This window comes from Poecile atricapillus, chromosome 1, assembly GCF_030490865.1.
Source record: "Poecile atricapillus isolate bPoeAtr1 chromosome 1, bPoeAtr1.hap1, whole genome shotgun sequence".
Classification (NCBI taxonomy): Eukaryota; Metazoa; Chordata; class Aves; order Passeriformes; family Paridae; genus Poecile; species Poecile atricapillus.
In genome coordinates, this window is record NC_081249.1 from 38,648,480 (window position 1) to 38,666,544 (window position 18,065).

The 18,065-nt window shown below is 36.6% G+C and overlaps 1 protein-coding gene across 1 annotated transcript in view; it reads left to right on the forward strand.

Moving 5' to 3' along the window:
- NALCN (sodium leak channel, non-selective) overlaps positions 1–18,065 on the forward strand; it is a 233,685-nt gene that overhangs the window by 189,779 nt on the left and 25,841 nt on the right. The window contains exons 18-26 of the mRNA XM_058846993.1: positions 711–784; positions 9,858–9,959; positions 10,399–10,468; positions 11,675–11,766; positions 11,929–12,051; positions 14,560–14,616; positions 15,021–15,141; positions 15,243–15,374; positions 17,057–17,224. Of these exons, the coding sequence (XP_058702976.1) occupies positions 711–784; positions 9,858–9,959; positions 10,399–10,468; positions 11,675–11,766; positions 11,929–12,051; positions 14,560–14,616; positions 15,021–15,141; positions 15,243–15,374; positions 17,057–17,224 (939 nt within the window). The remainder of the gene's footprint in view (positions 1–710; positions 785–9,857; positions 9,960–10,398; positions 10,469–11,674; positions 11,767–11,928; positions 12,052–14,559; positions 14,617–15,020; positions 15,142–15,242; positions 15,375–17,056; positions 17,225–18,065) is intronic.

An 18,065-nucleotide genomic window follows, 5' to 3' on the forward strand; every position in this document is an offset into this window, starting at 1 on the left:
CACAGATTGCTAAGACTTTCCAAATCTCCCTCAACCATTTTCTTCAAGATAACGATCTCTAAACAGTTGACAGATTGAAATCTTACAATGTGCCAGAGGCTTTCTGTTCATCACAGATGCAATTCCTGAGCTAAATTCTTCAGCTGTGGTTTGCTCCTTGATTTGTCATGTTTGTTAATCACTTGCTTGTTTCTTCATGTATCTCAGTCCTTTCATTTCACGTTCAGGAAGTCCTGTTCACAAGAAGATTCCTGAAACACTGTTCATGACCAGAGGCAAGCATAAGCATATTTTGCTCAACACATTTTTTTTTCTCTGCATCTGTGGGAAAAAAAAAAAAAAAAAGACATTGAAATGAGACATCTGAGCTTTGTTTGCTGGCTGTTTTGTACAATCAAGGCATCTCCAGAGTATGATCCAGCCTAGTCAAAATCAGAAGTGAAGATGGAGTACCAAAACAGTATGATTTGGCCAAGTGGAGAAGAAATGTGTAATAAAGCAAGTTTCTGCTAGCAAGCAAAACTATCTGCTTTCTACACAGAACTACCTAACGATTGGGATTGGAAGGCCAAAAGATGTACATAAGCATTTTGATTGTTTTCCACCATCCTTTTTATGCACTCAGCATCATTATATTTAATGATTCAGTCACATACACGTTATATTTTAAGACAATTAAAAAGTATGCTGTCTTTTTCTTAATTTTATAGCTCCGTAAATCTGTTTTCAGCATCAGAGCAAGAAACCTTCTGGAAAAAGAGACAGCAATCAATAAAATTCTAAGGTAAGAGTCAGATGTGATTTGATACTGTTTTGACTGTCATCTGATTTCTCACAACCTTGTTTATCATGCATGTTACTGGATGTATAATATTCATAACAGTGGATCTCTTTGTAGTACATCTATTGCCTTCATTATCAAAGGTAAGTTGCTCTTTGGCTATTTTATGTGCTTGAACAACAAAAAGAAAGGGATTGTACTTCTTCAGTATATATTTCAATTGTATCATGCAGTAAGATCATATTTTAGCTCTCTTCACTTCTTCCTTCTGAATTAACCAAAACATGTCTGTTATTTTGCCTAAATAATTCTAACCTGATTCTTGCAAATATCTGCACATAGATGTGTGCAGGGATTGTGGGGTAGAAAGCATAGACTACAGCTAGTCATATTCCAAGTACCAGATGGACAGTGAAGATTTCAGAGCCATGAGTTCTGTAGAAAGATTTCCTGAATGTTTTAATAATGATCACTCCTTTTTGTATTCCCTATCAAGTAACTACGCAGCACCATAAGTGAATAATGCAAGCCTAAGTCTCCAAGACCCAATTCTGAAGTTATTTAGGTAACCCTGTGCTTCAGGTTTTCATGGCACTGTTGGTGAATTAATTATGCAAATAATGCAAACAATCTATAGGTCACTGTTTTTTATATTGATGCTTGTGTTTTGTCGGTGAGAGGTGCCAGGTAAATACAATGTATTAATAGGAATACTGATGTGGAAAGTATAGATTAAGTAAGGCAATGTTTTATGAGGAGCAGTGCACAAGGGGTTCTGTGTGATTTCTGAATCATGAAGTTTCTTGAATATCATTTGAGAAGTCTTGCAGCTCTGGTTCTTTTTAATGCTCTATAAGAATACAGAACAGGGAGAACTGTAGAAATTAACGTGAAACTTTTTTTCTCTTTAAACCCATGTAATGACAACATAAACAATTATTAATTCGAATGAATACTCACTGTAAAAATATTATTGATAAAAGTAAATGCAATATTGTAAATATTCAATCTTAACAAAATTTAGTGCACTATTTGTAAGCATTTCTTTCAGCTGTGTGCCTTAATTTCACAGGAATTACTGTTACAGATAGAATAAGCAAAATACTTCTAAAAATACAGGTTTCGATACAGGCATCCTGGCAGTATTTCAGTAAAACATTTGTAATGAAATTCTGTGTTATATAAGAACAGTGAAATGTTATTGACACCTCCAGGGTTCTACAAATGTCACTTTGTTTGGTGTTTTTCATATGCTATACTGCATGAGGAAAAATGTAGACAAAAGAAAAAAGAAAACCTACTTTTATCTATTCAAATTTTAAAAAAAAAAACAAACCTGATATTGTAGAAACTCCATTCTTTCTTAGACAGGAGGAAAAATTTAAAGTCTGGAAATTGAAATTCAGAATTCCCCCATCAGCACAGAACTTTCTCCTTTTCAGGAGAAGTCTGAAATAGTGGGAGGAGAATCCAAGCAAAGAATTGTTTGGACTTCACCAAGTTCTCAGAGATGCAAGGACAGTACCAGAAAGCAGTCCTGCCAATTTCAATCCTGCTGAATTCCACTAGGTCCTTCAGATCATGGCTTCTGCCAAAGTCATGTATGTAAAAGGACTCCTTATCAATTCACCTGAATTCCTCTGAAGTTTCAGAGGCAGAATAATAGTTTTCGTTTACTCATCTACTGTTTTGTTTTTAATTATCTATTTACTCCATTAATTTAATCTTCGTTTACTGAGTTTTCCAATCTATTTCCTGGATCATCAGCAATAAATTTTGAGGAACACAGAGAAAAGGAGGGAACTTCCATCAAGTAAGAAAAACATGGATCACGTCCTCTAACACTTTCTTGGGCTGATTTACAAAGAATCTTACAAAGAGTCTTTTCTCTTCTGAGAAAAAGAACAAATACTGTTTATTGTTCCTTGTTATTGACTCAGAACTGTTAAATAAGGTCTGATCTAATGACACTTGCAATTCATCTGTTCCAGCATAAGAAGATTGTGTTCATGGTGCATCTGGTGGGCAAACTGATAAAGATTGCCAGTGATGGACTGACTGGTCCTGAGAACTGCCAGTGTTTCCATGTTAAGGACAGTGACAGCCCTGTTGACACAGGGGAATTTTACAAACAGGAAAAGAAGTGATAATATTTACAGCTGAAATTTCAGATTCAGTTTAAGCAACACAAGAAAATTCAAACTCTCAACACATGAGAGATTATAGTTCTTATTTTTGTTTTAGTTGTAAATGCTGTAAACTCCTTCATAAAATTAGGTGAATCTCAAGTATTCAGATTATCTGACAAAAGAAGAAATGTCGTTTCTGCCAAGAACAATAAGAGTTAACTCAGAATTTCCCTTCTGAAAAGATTGCTTCTAGCATAATTCAAATTTTTGTCTACCTGAATTAAGAAGCATTTTTCTAAAGCAATACCTCTATATGTAAAGCTGCCCAGGGGCAACTTCAGTTTGATAAAATTGATGTGCTGAAAGGGAATTTTAAGTCAGTTCTAGCCTAAGTCCACCTCTGATCTTCCCCCCCTCCCTACTTTTTAAACCTTGCCAAATTATTTTTTAATCAAATTGTGAATGTTTCAATACAGCCAACTGTATAGAAGGACCATGCATTACACATAGTCTTCATGTTTCTCTTGTGCATCCTTCTCTATCCAATATTCATTTATCCCTTTTATATGCTGAACTTCAGCTTGACATCTTCTTCCCCAAGATGAGGCAGAAGGACATTAATAGCCTTTGAACACCAAGAGAGATGGTTCATGCACCCAGTCCCAGGTGTCTCACCTGCTCATCTGCTGTTACATTGTGCAGCAAAACTGATGTCTTGGGTATCTTTGTTTTCCTGCAGCTTTCTTGCTGCACCCCTAGGGAAGTGTCTCATTTCTGAGCATCCTTGTTTAGAGGCCAACCTTCACCTTGCCTCCTTGAGGTCTTTGTGCAATTAGGCATGGGAACCAACTCAAGGATGTAGCAACTACTGTTCTGGTACTTTGATCAGTGCTTTGCATCACCAATGCCATTGGCCAGAACATGAAAGCCTTAATTCTACACCATAAATCCATTCTGGAGACTTCAACCTTGAAAAATTAAATAAAGTACAAGTGACTTACATACATTTAGAAAAACTTTTTCAAAACAAGATCCATTTTAATAGCGCCTCTGAATTGCAATCAGCTCCATTCCTTTCTGAAAATTGCAATGCATTTCCCATAGCAGCAATAACCACTTCTAGCAAATTTACTTTCTCCTGCATACCTTCCGTGCTTCACACTTTTCTCTCACTCTGTGTTGGTGCAAACACTGCTTTTCCTCTTAAAAGCAATTTTTGTGCCTGTGGTTCTTCTGACCCTCATTCCTTGCTCAATTGTTATCTAAGAGTGAGGTCTAGTCCTTTATTAGTCCCACTGGCTTTCTGAAGTAGAGAGAGTAGAGCAGGTCCAGTCAAAATGCTGTGTAGAAATCAGTTCATTCTCTCCTGTGCTGAGGATAAGTTGTAAACAGCACAGAATGGTGGGGAAAATGAGAAAATTAAAAGTAATAACACATACTCACATTGTCCAGAATATAATCAAAGTGTCAATAGTGCAAAACCTGATTCTGGTGTGAATTAAACTGTGCTTCACAGAATTAGAGAATGGTTGAGGTTCAAAGGGACCTCTGAAGGTCATCTGGGCCAACCTTCCTGCTCAAGCAGGACCACCCCAGAACAAGTTGCCCAGAACCACATCCAGACACCTTTTGAACATCTCCAGGGAAGGAGACTCTACAACATATATATAAAATATATATTGTGACAGTTTGGGAAACTTTTTTTTTTTCCCCCCAAATGGGCAGCTTTTTATTTGCTTTTCATTACAACTGATGCTATAGTAAGGCCGTAAACTGATTAAACAGGGGTGTGCAATAGGATTTTCACTGTTCTAGACAAGATTTGTCTGATGTGCTTCCTGGTCCTGAGGGAGTAACATAACTCAGGCTTAAGTGGAATATTCAGTTTCATAAACAACTAACTGAATGAAGTGCATTTGTCTTTTGTTTGAAACTGAGAATGCTGGGGGCAGGAGAGGCACAGAGAAGGGAGAGAGGGGAGAAAAAAAAATTATTTAGTTTATCACTAAATAAAATCTCCCTGAACACAAATACAGAGAATGAATGTAAAATAGATCTTTTACAACTTAAATGATTCTACGATTCTATGATCCTAGAAGATACACCTTTGGTATCCTTTATTAGAAATTTGTCTTTGTTAAATAACTGACTTGTATTAGTTGATTCTGACTCGCAACAAAATTCTTGCCATATATTTTATGTTTTCTCTCTTAAGAATGTGATTTCTTTCTTCATAACTTTGAGGGTTTGACCCCATGCATTTCTCAGAACAAATGTTCCAGGTAAGTTCCATTGATGATTGTTGTCACCCCATGCAAAATCCAAACTTAGTCACCACGTTCCTAAATCTCTACAAGTGTACGGCATCACTGGATTTCACCTGCCTGATGCAAAGACAAACAAAAAGAAAGACTGGAATGCACATTTCCATTGGAAAATGTTACTCTGTTACTCTGTTTCATGGGGTTTGTGCCAAATGAACACCACGTTATGCATCACTGCAAGGGACAGTTGTGAAGCAGGGTTTTTGGGCTGTGGAGTCTCCAGCACTGCAGGTATGGAATTGATCCCATTCTGAGAGAGGTGGTAGACTGGATAGCTACTTGAGGTTTCTTCTTCTGCACTGCTTTTATTGATTCTTCTACAGTCCAATAAAAATCGTTATTATATAAACATCTGTGAGAGGAGAAGCTGAAACAGCAAGGCAAAAATGATAATCACAATAAAAAATGCTGAAGAAAAGATCTCCAACCATAACTCAACTGCCTGAGCAGTCACTAAAGAAAATAAGTGACTATTTGGTTTTTTGCTTTAGAGACATAAGAAAGGAAACAAGAAAAAACATAGAAAAGAAAAAATACTGACTTTCCCAAGTTGTATTAATAATCCATGTTATTTCACCAGCCATATTTAGATTTCATTTAAAAATAGTATCTTTTTCCCACAAAGAACAGTACTGTAGATGTGGTGAAAATGTTCATTGTGCTTGCTCTTTAAAAAGCACCTTACTAAACTGAATTTTAAAATGAAGGAAAGAAACACTAGAATGCCTCTCAGGTGGAGTCCCCATGAATCTTAGGCTGTCACATTTAACCATATACTCCAAGTTATATGGAATTACAATGAGAACATAGAAAGATTTAGTAAGGATAGAGAGTCCTAGAGAGTGAAAACAATGCTGAATGATGCTGATAACTGCACTGGAGTTCACCACACTACTAAGGCTTCTATGTGAGCATGTTTCAGAGAGAACAACAAAAGTACATAGTAATATATGTTGTTTGTACAATTACTATGTAAATACTCACTCACTAAAATACAGAAGAAAACAAACAAAGCAGTGTTATACTGGAATGCAAGATGAGTGAACAATTTTGCAGAAAGGATGCCTGACTGAAAAGCATGAGCCACATGCTTGCCCTCTGCAAGAGACCTCAGAATACTCATGAAAGGTATAGTATTTCGAATTATTGATCAAAACCTTTAACATTTTACATTTGGTCAAAGAATGGTACTTGAACACTCTGTTCATGACTTATTTTTCAGGAATTCCAAAGCATGAAAAGTTTGAAAGACTTCAAAAATGTGGACCTCCTAATTGGTTGCAGGTAATACAAACTACACGGTATACCAGTATTGTCTTGTTCTGTGTGACCTTCACCTGACTTTCTGGTTACCTAAAAAATTGCATTTTCTCTTTCAGGATTTTTTATTACATTTGCACTTTTCAAGGCAAATTTGGAGAGTGTGGTTTGCAGCTGCTGAACTGTGTTCAGAGTTCTGCAAGGTGAGTACAAAATCCAGAAGGCTGACATGTTTCTTGTCTTTTCTCCTTTGTTTCATACCCTCCTTATTCCTCCACTAGTGAAAATGAACCAATCTAATATTTCAGAGAGGTGGTATAGGAAGATGGAAAGGGCAATTTTGACTAAAAAGGGAAATTTTGCATCTGGTGTTTGAAGAAAGATCAAAATATTCTGACCAGCTACAGTTACATAAAAATGTATAAAGGCAAGAAAAGTGTTTTTTAAAAAACTCCAATTTTCAAACCACTTAGGATTGAATTCTTAACACTGTGTCATGTTAAGTGTGCCTGGTGTGGGATTCAACTCCAGGTAGCCAAATCTGCCTGTAAGCTAAGGGATGAACTCTACCATCTAGTTGACAAAAGTCTAACCAATAAAGGTAATGGAGCCCAGTGAGATCTTTAGCTGACTGCCTTGTCTTTAGATGCCAAATTTAAATACCTTCCAAACATCTTTAATTAAAATAATTGACCAAGCATTCAATGAAGTTGTTCACATATGGACATGCAGTAATTTGTGAGGTGCCACAGGATATCCAAAACATAGCAGGTAATACACAAATTTGTAGGGATATTGCACTCTGCTGGAACAGCAGCTGGAAGCAAAGCACAATACTCCAAGGCATGGCAGGTGGTGCTGGCCACCTCTGTGCAGCCAGTTTAATTGGGTCCTATGTCTCCATTGGCTATGAGTTAGCTAAAACTTTGGACAAGTTGCTCACAGGCAGGCACTGAGAGGAAGCATGTACGTGTACGTGTCTACAATGAGAGCACAAACCCTACTGCTGACTTTAAAACTGGCAGCTCTGCAAATCTGAAAAATACATGGCACCTACCATCTTTTTCAAAGGTCCCCAAAGATCTGCAACTCTACGTGTCAAAGCAGCTGAAAAATATCCAGATTCTGAGTCAAAAGAATAACTAGGTGTGGCTCTTACTAAGAGTTCATACAAGGAAGATTAATTCTCAAGGCACTAATTGCCATAAAGTGAAGAATACCAGGAGAGAAGCTGTCTAAAGTAGACAAGGCCTTTTCAGCACATCTTTTTCTCTGGAAATACAAAAATGTTTCTTTGCAATTGCTTGATAAAAATTTCTGATATCTGTGCTAAACAACTGGTATTTCATTATTTCTCTGTTGACTTCACAAGAGCTGCAGGGCTTCCAGAACTTAGAGATCATAAACAATACTAAGTCTTTCTACAGGTGTTACTTTTTATGCATTCCCATTCTGCCATAGTATGCCCATAGTATATGTCTATTTCACAACACTATTAACAATCAAATAAGCCATCTTGTTCATTATTCAGGTAAAGAATTTATCACTTAAGCATTTAAAGCTGACTTTTATTATGAACAGTGTTTATGTAACTTGGAATTCAAGTTGCCATGTATAAGAGCATGAAAAGTTTATGTACAAGTTACATTTTGATGTCAAGAAGATAATTTTTAGCTATTAGAAACAGAGCATAATAATTTATATCTACAAGAAAAGATAAAAAAAGAGATAAGTTACCCTCTTTGTCACACCAAGAACCCTCTATTCAGAAGTCAGACCCCAGAACTTTTCATTGTCTTTGCTGGGAAAAACTGGATCATCATTTTAATGGAGTGAGATAGGTTCTATTTTTAGGCAATAATTTTTTTTTTCTTTTTCTGTTATTCAATCAAAAAATTGCAAAGGTATTCAAATATCTCGGTTGTTTTCCATGTGGTATCATCCTCCACAATATAACACTTAAAATTCTTTGGTATTAAAATGTTCATTATTTGTCTAAGATGACCTGTGTTTTATAAGACATGCAGTAATTTTCTTATATGTCATGATACTGTAATTCAGTGTAGTGTAACCTAATGCTTTCTGTAACAAGTGTAGCACAATGTATTTTTCTAGCATGCTAATCTGATTGGCAGTGGTGACACTGACAAACATTCTAAGCTTCTCATTTTTGTTCCAGATATCACTTTGGATTCCTACTTGTATCATTTATGTGTTTAAATCCAAAAGAAGGAGAGAAAGCAGAGAAGAGTGAAAAACAAAACCACAGTGGAAAAAGAACATGTCATGGACACCTTTTGACATCAAGCATGATCATCCCATGCTGTCAAGGCATTTATCTAAGCCTTACAGACTGGCAGATAGAGTGGTTACACAAAGAGTGTAGAGCTGTTTTCATCTTTTCAGAAAAAAAAAAAAAAAAAAAGTTAAGATTCAGTTCAATAAAAAGTATGGAATATTACCAGCTGAGTCTTGTGTTTCTCTAAATGGTCTCATAATACAAAATGAGCAATAAGGAACACACAGTGTGAACTTTAAACTGAACAATTCTGGAAAGTTAAAATATGTTTCCAATGTTGAAATTCCTTTTCTCAGCCATCAGAGGGATCTGTCTGAGCTCTTTTAGTGGAGTCTCTCTCTTTCTTAAGCAAATTAATTTCATTGTAGCCATCAAGATAAAGTTACCCATGCTCTGTTTAGCTGTGGTACACTTACTGGCCAGCAAATACTCATTTATGCCAAAATGTGTAAACTGTGTTTGCCAGAATTAAGCAAAAAACAAAATGAATTATGAACAAGTGAGAACATCCACACAACAAAATGCTGTAAGTTGACTGCATTACCAGAGAGCAGACATTTCATATTACAGAATATCACAATGTACGGCTTTTCATTTCATACCAGATAGAGTTACAGTTGTTTTGAACACTCCAAGTTATGTTCTAGGTCCTAAGTGTGTATGTATAGCCCTGAAAGGGACTAAAATTGCTGTTGTACTTGTTCTAGTCCCTTCTTTATTGCTGAGAAACTGGTTTTACTGATGGTCAGTGCATTGTTTGACCCATTCCACACTTAGTCAAGTCTTGAGGGACCAAAAATTCTACAGCAAACTGAAAAAGTTCATAAATGGCCCTTGCTAAGGTGTGGAAAAAGTTCATCAGATGACCAGTTGGGTTGCAGAGTGGGAGTCCATTGCTTTGGGAATATTTTCATGGAAAGTCCATTGCTCTTGCACTGTTACTTTATTTTGTTCTTGAAGTACTTGCTTCCCATAAAGCCAAGCTGATTTTTCTGAATGTGCTACCTCTGAAATTGTCATTTATACTGAAAACTCTGTGTCATCATCTTTACATTTCTTCGTAGGGCCTGCACTAGACAACGTATGCTGAGCGGATCATTTGAGGGGCAGCCAGCAAAGGAAAGGTCAATACTTAGTGTTCAGCATCATATACGACAAGAACGCAGGTAAAAATGGACTGAAGGGATGGTTTTAAAATATTCTTAAAATAAAGGTAACAAAAGGAAATAAATTTGAGCAATCCCTAACATGTGAAAAGCCAAAACTACCTCCTTGTGCAAAGAATTGAATTCACTATTCTTCATTGTAACCATAATGAAATTCATTGTACTGTATAAATGGAAAAAAATGCCTTTTTATTTCAAATGTCATTTCCTTTGCCGACTACAAAGCTATCAATTTAAAGATCAGAAGAAAAGAAATTGGCTTATGTTAGACGAGATTGAAAACAATTGAAGAGCATATAAGCTTCTGATGTTAGCAAGAGAAAAATGATAAGAATTTGAGATATTGGGTGGCTGGAGAAAAGTGCTTTATAATGGTCATCTCATAAAGGTCAAAATTTCATCTTGAGATATATTGTTAAATTGATTATGATTGTTTCAGGTCACTGAGACATGGTTCGAACAGCCAGCGAATCAGCAGAGGAAAATCTCTTGAAACATTGACTCAAGATGTAAGTCCTCATAGAAATGCTGGTTTCAGCTTGAGAATACAAGAAATTAGAATATATACTATCAAATAAATGCTTGTGTAAGACTAATTCTATTTATGAGCTTGCTTGCAATTAGCCTTTTGAAATCTTGAAAGGAAGTCATAAGACAAATGCTGTAACTGCATTAGAATTATCCTCAAAATAATTGAAATGGTTGTTTCATTGATAGACTTATGGTTTTGAACTTGCTGAGATGGATTCACTGAATCTGTAGACACTGCATTAGGAACACAACAATTGCTGCCCAGGACACCTTAAAATGCGTTACTCTGGAATTATACAAATCACTCAGGCTGGAAAAACAGCACTTCAAAATTTCTGATGGAAGTTTAGCAATATTTTCCAAGCAGCAAAACTGTCATACAAAGGGACAAAGACTAAAAGGGAGAATAGTAATCATGGGTTTCATTGTCGTGTAATTTCATGCAGTTTAGAGCATTTTCATTTCTGCAAATTCATATGATATTTTGTGGATCTCTGTAGCAATGAAATTTCAAGATGCATATTAGTCACCCCATTTCCAAACTATCTCAGTCTTTAAAGGTAACTAAAGCAGATGTGGCTTTGCTAGTATCTAACAGTAAGGATATCACCCAGCATTACCCCACCAGGAGTGCTTCAAAGACTCACATAACTCAGAATAGTAATGCTGATTGTTCCCTCCTCTGCATGAGCTAAGACAGCATCCTGCCTTCCTCCTTCCCTCCCTCCCTCTCTCTCCTTCATCCCTTCACTCAGCAGTCACTAACTGTATGATCTGCATGCCTCGCAGTCTGGCAGCCATGCAGACAACTTGAGAAGCTGAAAGGGTGTCTAAAGCCTTTTCTTTCCCAGTCTTTGCCCTTAGTAACTTTGATTGTATTCATTGCAGTTCAGAGAGGTTGGCTGGTCTTACAGAACCTCTGGTTTTAAAGTTAAAAGTTAGATTGGATGGAGCCTCAAGCATGAAATTAGAACTGAAATTAACCTTGATGAAAATAAGGAGCCTTATGCTGTAGATAGAAAATACTATGCAATATGCTTGAATGAGTTGATGTGAAGTACATTTGGAAATAAAGATCTTTCATTTGAATATTTCTATGTAAAATACCATATCTTACTTTCATCTGAAACATTAAAAAATAACAACCCTTAGACCTCGATTAAAAGGAATCATTTTGCTTCCAGCACTCCAACACAGTGAGATACAGAAATGCACAGAGAGAAGACAGTGAGATAAAGATGATCCAAGAAAAAAAGGAACAAGCTGAAATGAAAAGGTATTTAAAAATCAAAAGTCTGAGCGCACATTTTCTGTACTAACTATTCTCTGTATGAAGTTAAAAGTATTAAGAGTCAACATGAAAAAGAGTACAAAGTGTAAGGGATATTTTTTGCCAGGGATAATGTGTAACACTTGATAATTTACTTTTTTTCAAAAGGAAAGTCCAAGAGGAGGAGCTGCGAGAGAATCACCCGTATTTTGATAAACCCCTTTTCATAGTTGGCCGTGAGCACAGATTCAGGAACTTCTGCCGAGTGGTGGTACGGGCTCGCTTTAATGCGTAAGTTTATTTCATAACAATGTTGGTTCCAACCGCTGCTCTCCTCCATGTCCTCAGAAATCAAGCTCTAACTTTCCTTTTACACTTAAAACTTCTTATGTACACTTTAAAACTGCTTATAGTGTGGTCACCACATAAGCTGGCAGCCAATTGTCTGTGGTTTAGCCTTGCTGCTGGAGGAAAGGAAGCAATAAAATGCTGTGTTAGGGCAGAAGTGTTTGAACGGTCTGTGATGGTGAGATGAACAAGATTGTGGGGAAACTGCAGGCATAAGCTGAGAAGAAAGGCTAATGTTTCCCACTTTTAGACATTTGGGAATCAGCTTGCTATTCCTATCTTATTCCTCATCATAAGGCAAGAAGTTTTAATATAACAACAGTTTCTCATAGAACTGAAAAACGTGAAGAGAAATGAATTGCACCTATGCCCACCAAAATACTCTGTAGCCCATAATAAGGGACTCAGAGTGGACTGGGGAGGTGCTCAGCTGTGGGAGATAAAAGGAGAAAAGCTGAAACCAAATGAAAACTAGGAGGACTCAGCAACTAATTTGTAGGTGTATGTGAGTGTGGCAGGTAGAGATCCATGTACAAGCAGCTTTCTATAAAATCATCTCACAACTCTTCTTTTAAACGTCTGTCGCTGGCACCCTGATTTTAAAGGGTTAATGCATGTCACCTTGCATAGAGCAGTGTAAGAGGGAAGATAGCTCGAGGCCATAAGCTTGGCACTTAGAAGGACTGGTTTCAGCAGCTGCTTTACCATTGATTTTCTCTGTGTCCTTCAACAGATTACTTCCAGTTAGCATGACGGGATGGTTAGATACTCAGGTTTAATACCTATATTTAAGTTTCTGCCACCTTTTTACAGACATGTTCTTGAGCTACGTCACCACTTTTCTATGCAATTGCTAACTTGATTGTGGTGCACTGGGCCATGAAGCAGTTGCAAATTAAAACAGAAAAACAAAACACAGTCAATCAAATCCCCTGAGCAAGTACTTGTCAGTACCGCTTAGCATTGTTGAGTGCCCAGTGGTAACAGGATATTCATATTAAAAAGTTTAAATAAAATGCTTGCAATTATAAGAATAAACTGATTTTCTTAAAGTTTTTTTTGGTTTTTTTTTTTTATTTGCTTAAATCCATCCTGCTTTATTTGTTGTTCCATCTAGCTTACCAAGTAAGGTATTCCCAGTATCATTTTCAAACTGATAGGATACATATTTTCTTCTAACAAATAAAAAGGCTGAGGAATGCTGCTACGTACAATGTAGGGAGAGGCATGAGTTTAAGAAGCAAAAGTCTGTGGATTCAGTGGGAAGGTACCTAATCCAGTGTGTTCTGTGTGCTTACTGGTGTAAGTGGCTGATCCTGGCCTATGGAAGATGTTTTTTGTTCTCCCTGTGTCTTGTGCATTCCTGTAATTCATAACCATGATATCTCTCTGGTGGTGATTCCTCAAGTCTGTTCAGTCCATTTTTCACTTTAAGCTTAGCAAGGAAGTAATGGCAATTTCACATCCCAATGGCTAGAGCCCTCCAATGAAATATAGGATATGTCAGTGCAGATCCTGTCTTGACATGATTTCCTACGGGAGTTGGAAGACAAGTGCCTAAAACCAGTGGGTCAGGGAAGGCTTCTTGGAAAGTATTCTTGTAGCTTCTCCCACAGCAGTCATTCTGCTTTGTATGAAATTGATAAATTGCTGCAGCCGGAACTTAACTCATGTCACCTAGATATGTGCATATTACTTATAGAGTAGTTCCCACTCTGACTGCCCAATGGTGGGTGTTTGGATATGGCAGGTGGAGCACAGCAATTACATGGGAAAATTCAGATACAGACAATCAAAAAATATTAATCAGAAAAATATTAAAGAAGTAATAAAAGACATAGAGCTTGTGGAAGGAGGACCTTACATAAGTGTGTGTGTGTGTCTGTGTCTGTGTCTGTCTGTGTCTGTGTCTGTGTCTGTGTCTGTGTTAACTGAGTATATCATATAATATCATATATGATCACAAAGTCATTGAGTGGTTTGAGAGGCAAGGGGCCTTAAGGATCATCTAGTTACAACACCTCTGCCTTGGACAGGGACACTTTTCACTAGGCCAGCTTGCTCAGAGCCTCATCCAGCCACGGTCCAAGTTTTGAAGTAATTGTAAAGAATATTTTGGTACCTAAAATTCAGTAGCAGGTTATAAACCTTTTTCACAAGAAAATTACAAGATTAAATCCTTATTTACAAAATCAAGACCCAAAGAAACCTGTCAGTTCACAGAATCTTAGAGGAATTACAGGTATGCAATGAGTTAAAGTGAGCCTAGCTGTGTTTATAATATCTAATTTCATAGAATTAAATGAAACTTATACAGACATTTAAAATAAAGACAGCATAAAATGGAGCCTTGATTTTGGACAGAAATTACTTTGAGTTGATGGATGCATGGTATAATTATAATGCTGACTAAAATAAAATGTAAATGACTATCTTTTCTTCTTTTTATAGTTCTAAAACAGATCCTGTTACTGGAGCTGTGAAAAATACCAAATACCATCAGCTTTAGTAAGCACTGCAAAAGTAACTTTGCTTGGTCTGATAAGCCTGCAGTATAAGTGTGTGTGCACACACTTGCATGGATGTGTGTAAATGTGCATGCACGTGTGTATGTCTTTTTTTTTTCCTTTTTTTTTTTTTTCCCCTTTTTTTTCCAAAAAAGGTTTTTCTTACCATGGAGCTGTCTGGAGAGAAGGATGAACAGGAAGAGAATTTTTTAATCAGGCTTTTCTTCTTCACTTGCATGTAACTTCTCTAGTTTTACTATGCATTTCTGAAATACTGAAATCTTTGACATTTCTCAGCTCAATTTATTTTTCATAGGAAAGCACTTAACTGTAGTGTAGGCACAATGCAAGTACACAGAGCTAAGGGCATTCCTGTAATGGCATTTCCTTATATGTTGTTCACAGTGACTTGCTGGGTTTGGTTACTTACCTGGACTGGGTTATGATCATTGTTACAATATGCTCCTGCATTTCCATGATGTTCGAATCCCCTTTTAGAAGAGTTATGCATGCTCCAACACTCCAGGTACTGCCACTGAATCGTTCTACAATTATTGAACCACAGTCACCTTGCTTTTCTTCACTGCCTATTCCTAAATTATGGTTGTTCTCTGCTTTTGTTTTCAGATTGCTGAATATGTTTTTGTAATATTCATGAGCATTGAGCTTAATCTGAAGATTATGGCAGATGGCTTGTTCTTTACACCAACAGCTGTCATTAGGGACTTCGGAGGAGTTATGGACATATTTATATATCTTGTAAGTTTGTATATTTATGGAAGGTTTTTGTGACATTCTTAATTCTGACATATTTGGTTATATAAATGTTTAGTAGTGTAAAAAAGCTTGGCTCTGTACCCTGATACATATGCAGTAGTGATACAGAGATGTGATGAACACCCTGCAATTTAGTGTGGGGTCATTGTATGGCCCCTTTTAGTTCTTTATTTGTTGATATGTTTTCAGTATCAGATCTGATATTCCTTCAGAGTAGACTCGAGAACTCTGACTTCGTTTCATTTTTATGCAGGAGAATCTTAATTTTACATGTTTCATGGATACTAATTACTTCTTCCCCTCTCAAGAGTATTCCTACTTTATTGAAGGTGTTTCAAAAGCCTTTACCATTTCACAGAGGGCACATCTTTGTTGCTGGTGTTGCTATAGTAGAAAGTAAAAAACCTATATCCCATATCTATCAATAGTGGTTCTCAGGGAAAAAAGTTTCTCAAGAGTTCTCAACATTTTCTGGGAAATCTCTTGCATTCCATTAAAATACAAGAGGAGGGTGTCCATTTCCTCTTCACATATGACAGTAAACACTACAGAATGTGTCAAAACCAGTGCTCAGTATAATAAAGTATGAAATATTTTCTAACTGAAGAAATTACTGAGAAAAATGGCTTTGATGGATTTAGATTAAATCTTTCAGAGATTAATCCACCAGGCAGATGGGCTGCATAAAATTTGTCACGATCAATTTGTATCAAAGATTCTATTGTTAGCATAAATAAAAATATGCATACTTGTACAAAACTCCTACTGTAGTATGCATAATTCCCATGTGCTTTAGTTTCTTGAAATCTCTCTGAATCCCTCTACTTGTCTGAAGGAAAAAATTAGGTGGTGTAGTTTGGATATTCCAAATGTGACTGTGATGATCTTAAGCGACTGTGGAAGAAAGTCAGAAGTGCTGTCAAATCTGGTTTTTTGCTGGGGTGTCTGCCTTTTATCACTGTTTTTTAAAGAAATTATATCAAGTTTTAAATAATTGGTAATATCATCTTGATCCTTCATTTTTTGTGCACTTCTTTGTAATACTCTCACCTCTGTCCCCCTGTGATAACACTGGCTTTTAAAAAATAAGAAGCACTTAAGAGATGTTAAATCAATAACCATTTGTCACAGATTGTCCAGGCTACATAACACAACTATGCTGTTTGAAAACACTTCCAGAAACATAACATTCATGTAGTGAAACCACATGGTGACAAAACCACTTATGCCTGTAACAAACTGGTAGGAAAAACTGTCAGGAAAACTGTTAACAGACTTACCAGGTGAGGATTTCTCAGTTCCAGAGTAGAATCTCTGAAATGAGAAGGGACAGAAATAATGCTGCCTGCTCCAAGAATATAGTTTGTGTCCCTGTTTTGAATCAGCCAAATTGATTTCACCTTTTGGAAATATTCCATCTAATTAAGTATATAAAATAGATTTTTTAGTCAAAGGGGGAGACAAAGACAAGCTGGTGCCCATTATTTAGGACAATAAGCCAGGACATAAGAGATCTAAGCCCTTTTCCTAAATTAGATGCTCTCTTGCCTTATTCTTTCCTTTAAGGTAAAGAAGTGTTCATTGACCTTCTGTCCTGTGTCTATGCCAAGTAAGAAATTGTAAGCCTGACCTTTCTTTGCCTCTTCCTATCCTGCCACCTCCAGGTGAGTTTGATATTCCTGTGCTGGATGCCTCAGAACGTCCCTGCCAAATCTGGAGCTCAGCTCTTAATGGTGCTCCGCTGCCTCCGACCTCTTCGAATTTTCAAACTGGTCCCTCAGATGAGGAAAGTGGTGCGAGAGCTGTTTAGTGGCTTTAAGGAAATCTTTTTGGTATGTGCCAATTATTTTTTTCTTGTGAAAATATATGAATATAAGATAACATTTTGATATAAAATTCATGTTTTCTATTCTTTTCACCGCTGTTGTCTGTTTACTTTTCATTGAGGTATCACTGCAGATGACCACACAAGCTAAAAATTAGAATATAAGTGACTCATACTGAGTAAAGCTGTAGTAATAATTCTTTTAGAAATTATATTACTTCTTTAGCATACTTTTAGTCATAATTACATAGGAGGACTACTGAAAAAAATCTATCCCTTTTCACAGTTCTAGTTGGTCAAGGAAGATGAGAAGTAGTGTATGACAGCTCTGCAAACCTGGCTTCTGAGCTGCAGGTCTCTTCCTTCAAGCTTTTTGAGAGGCAGCCAAAAACAATACAGCTATTCATCACAGATCTGGATCTCTTTCTCATGTCATTGTAGTTATTATAATGATCATGGCCATCCTTATAGTAATAAGAACAACAATGAAGTCTGTGATTGCTTGATCAGACATAGTCTATTGTCTAGGGATCCTATGTGATTTGGTCAGCTTAAGCAAGTGCCATCTTATTCCTTAACAGAAGGTTTTATTAGGTCAGGTTGTTATAAAACACTAAGCTACAAAATATTTGCAGACAGTAACAAAGCAAGAACAAAAAGTATGAAGCTAGTTGGCATTTCATAAATACTGTATTCTATTAAAGACATTTACATCTTAATTTGCTCATGCTTATCTTTATTGGAGCTATCCTGAAATTAGATATCTTACAATGGCTTAATCAGATTAATTAGACTGAATCAGCAAAACAAAAGCAGCACATATGCAAGCACTCAAACAGTTTATTTAA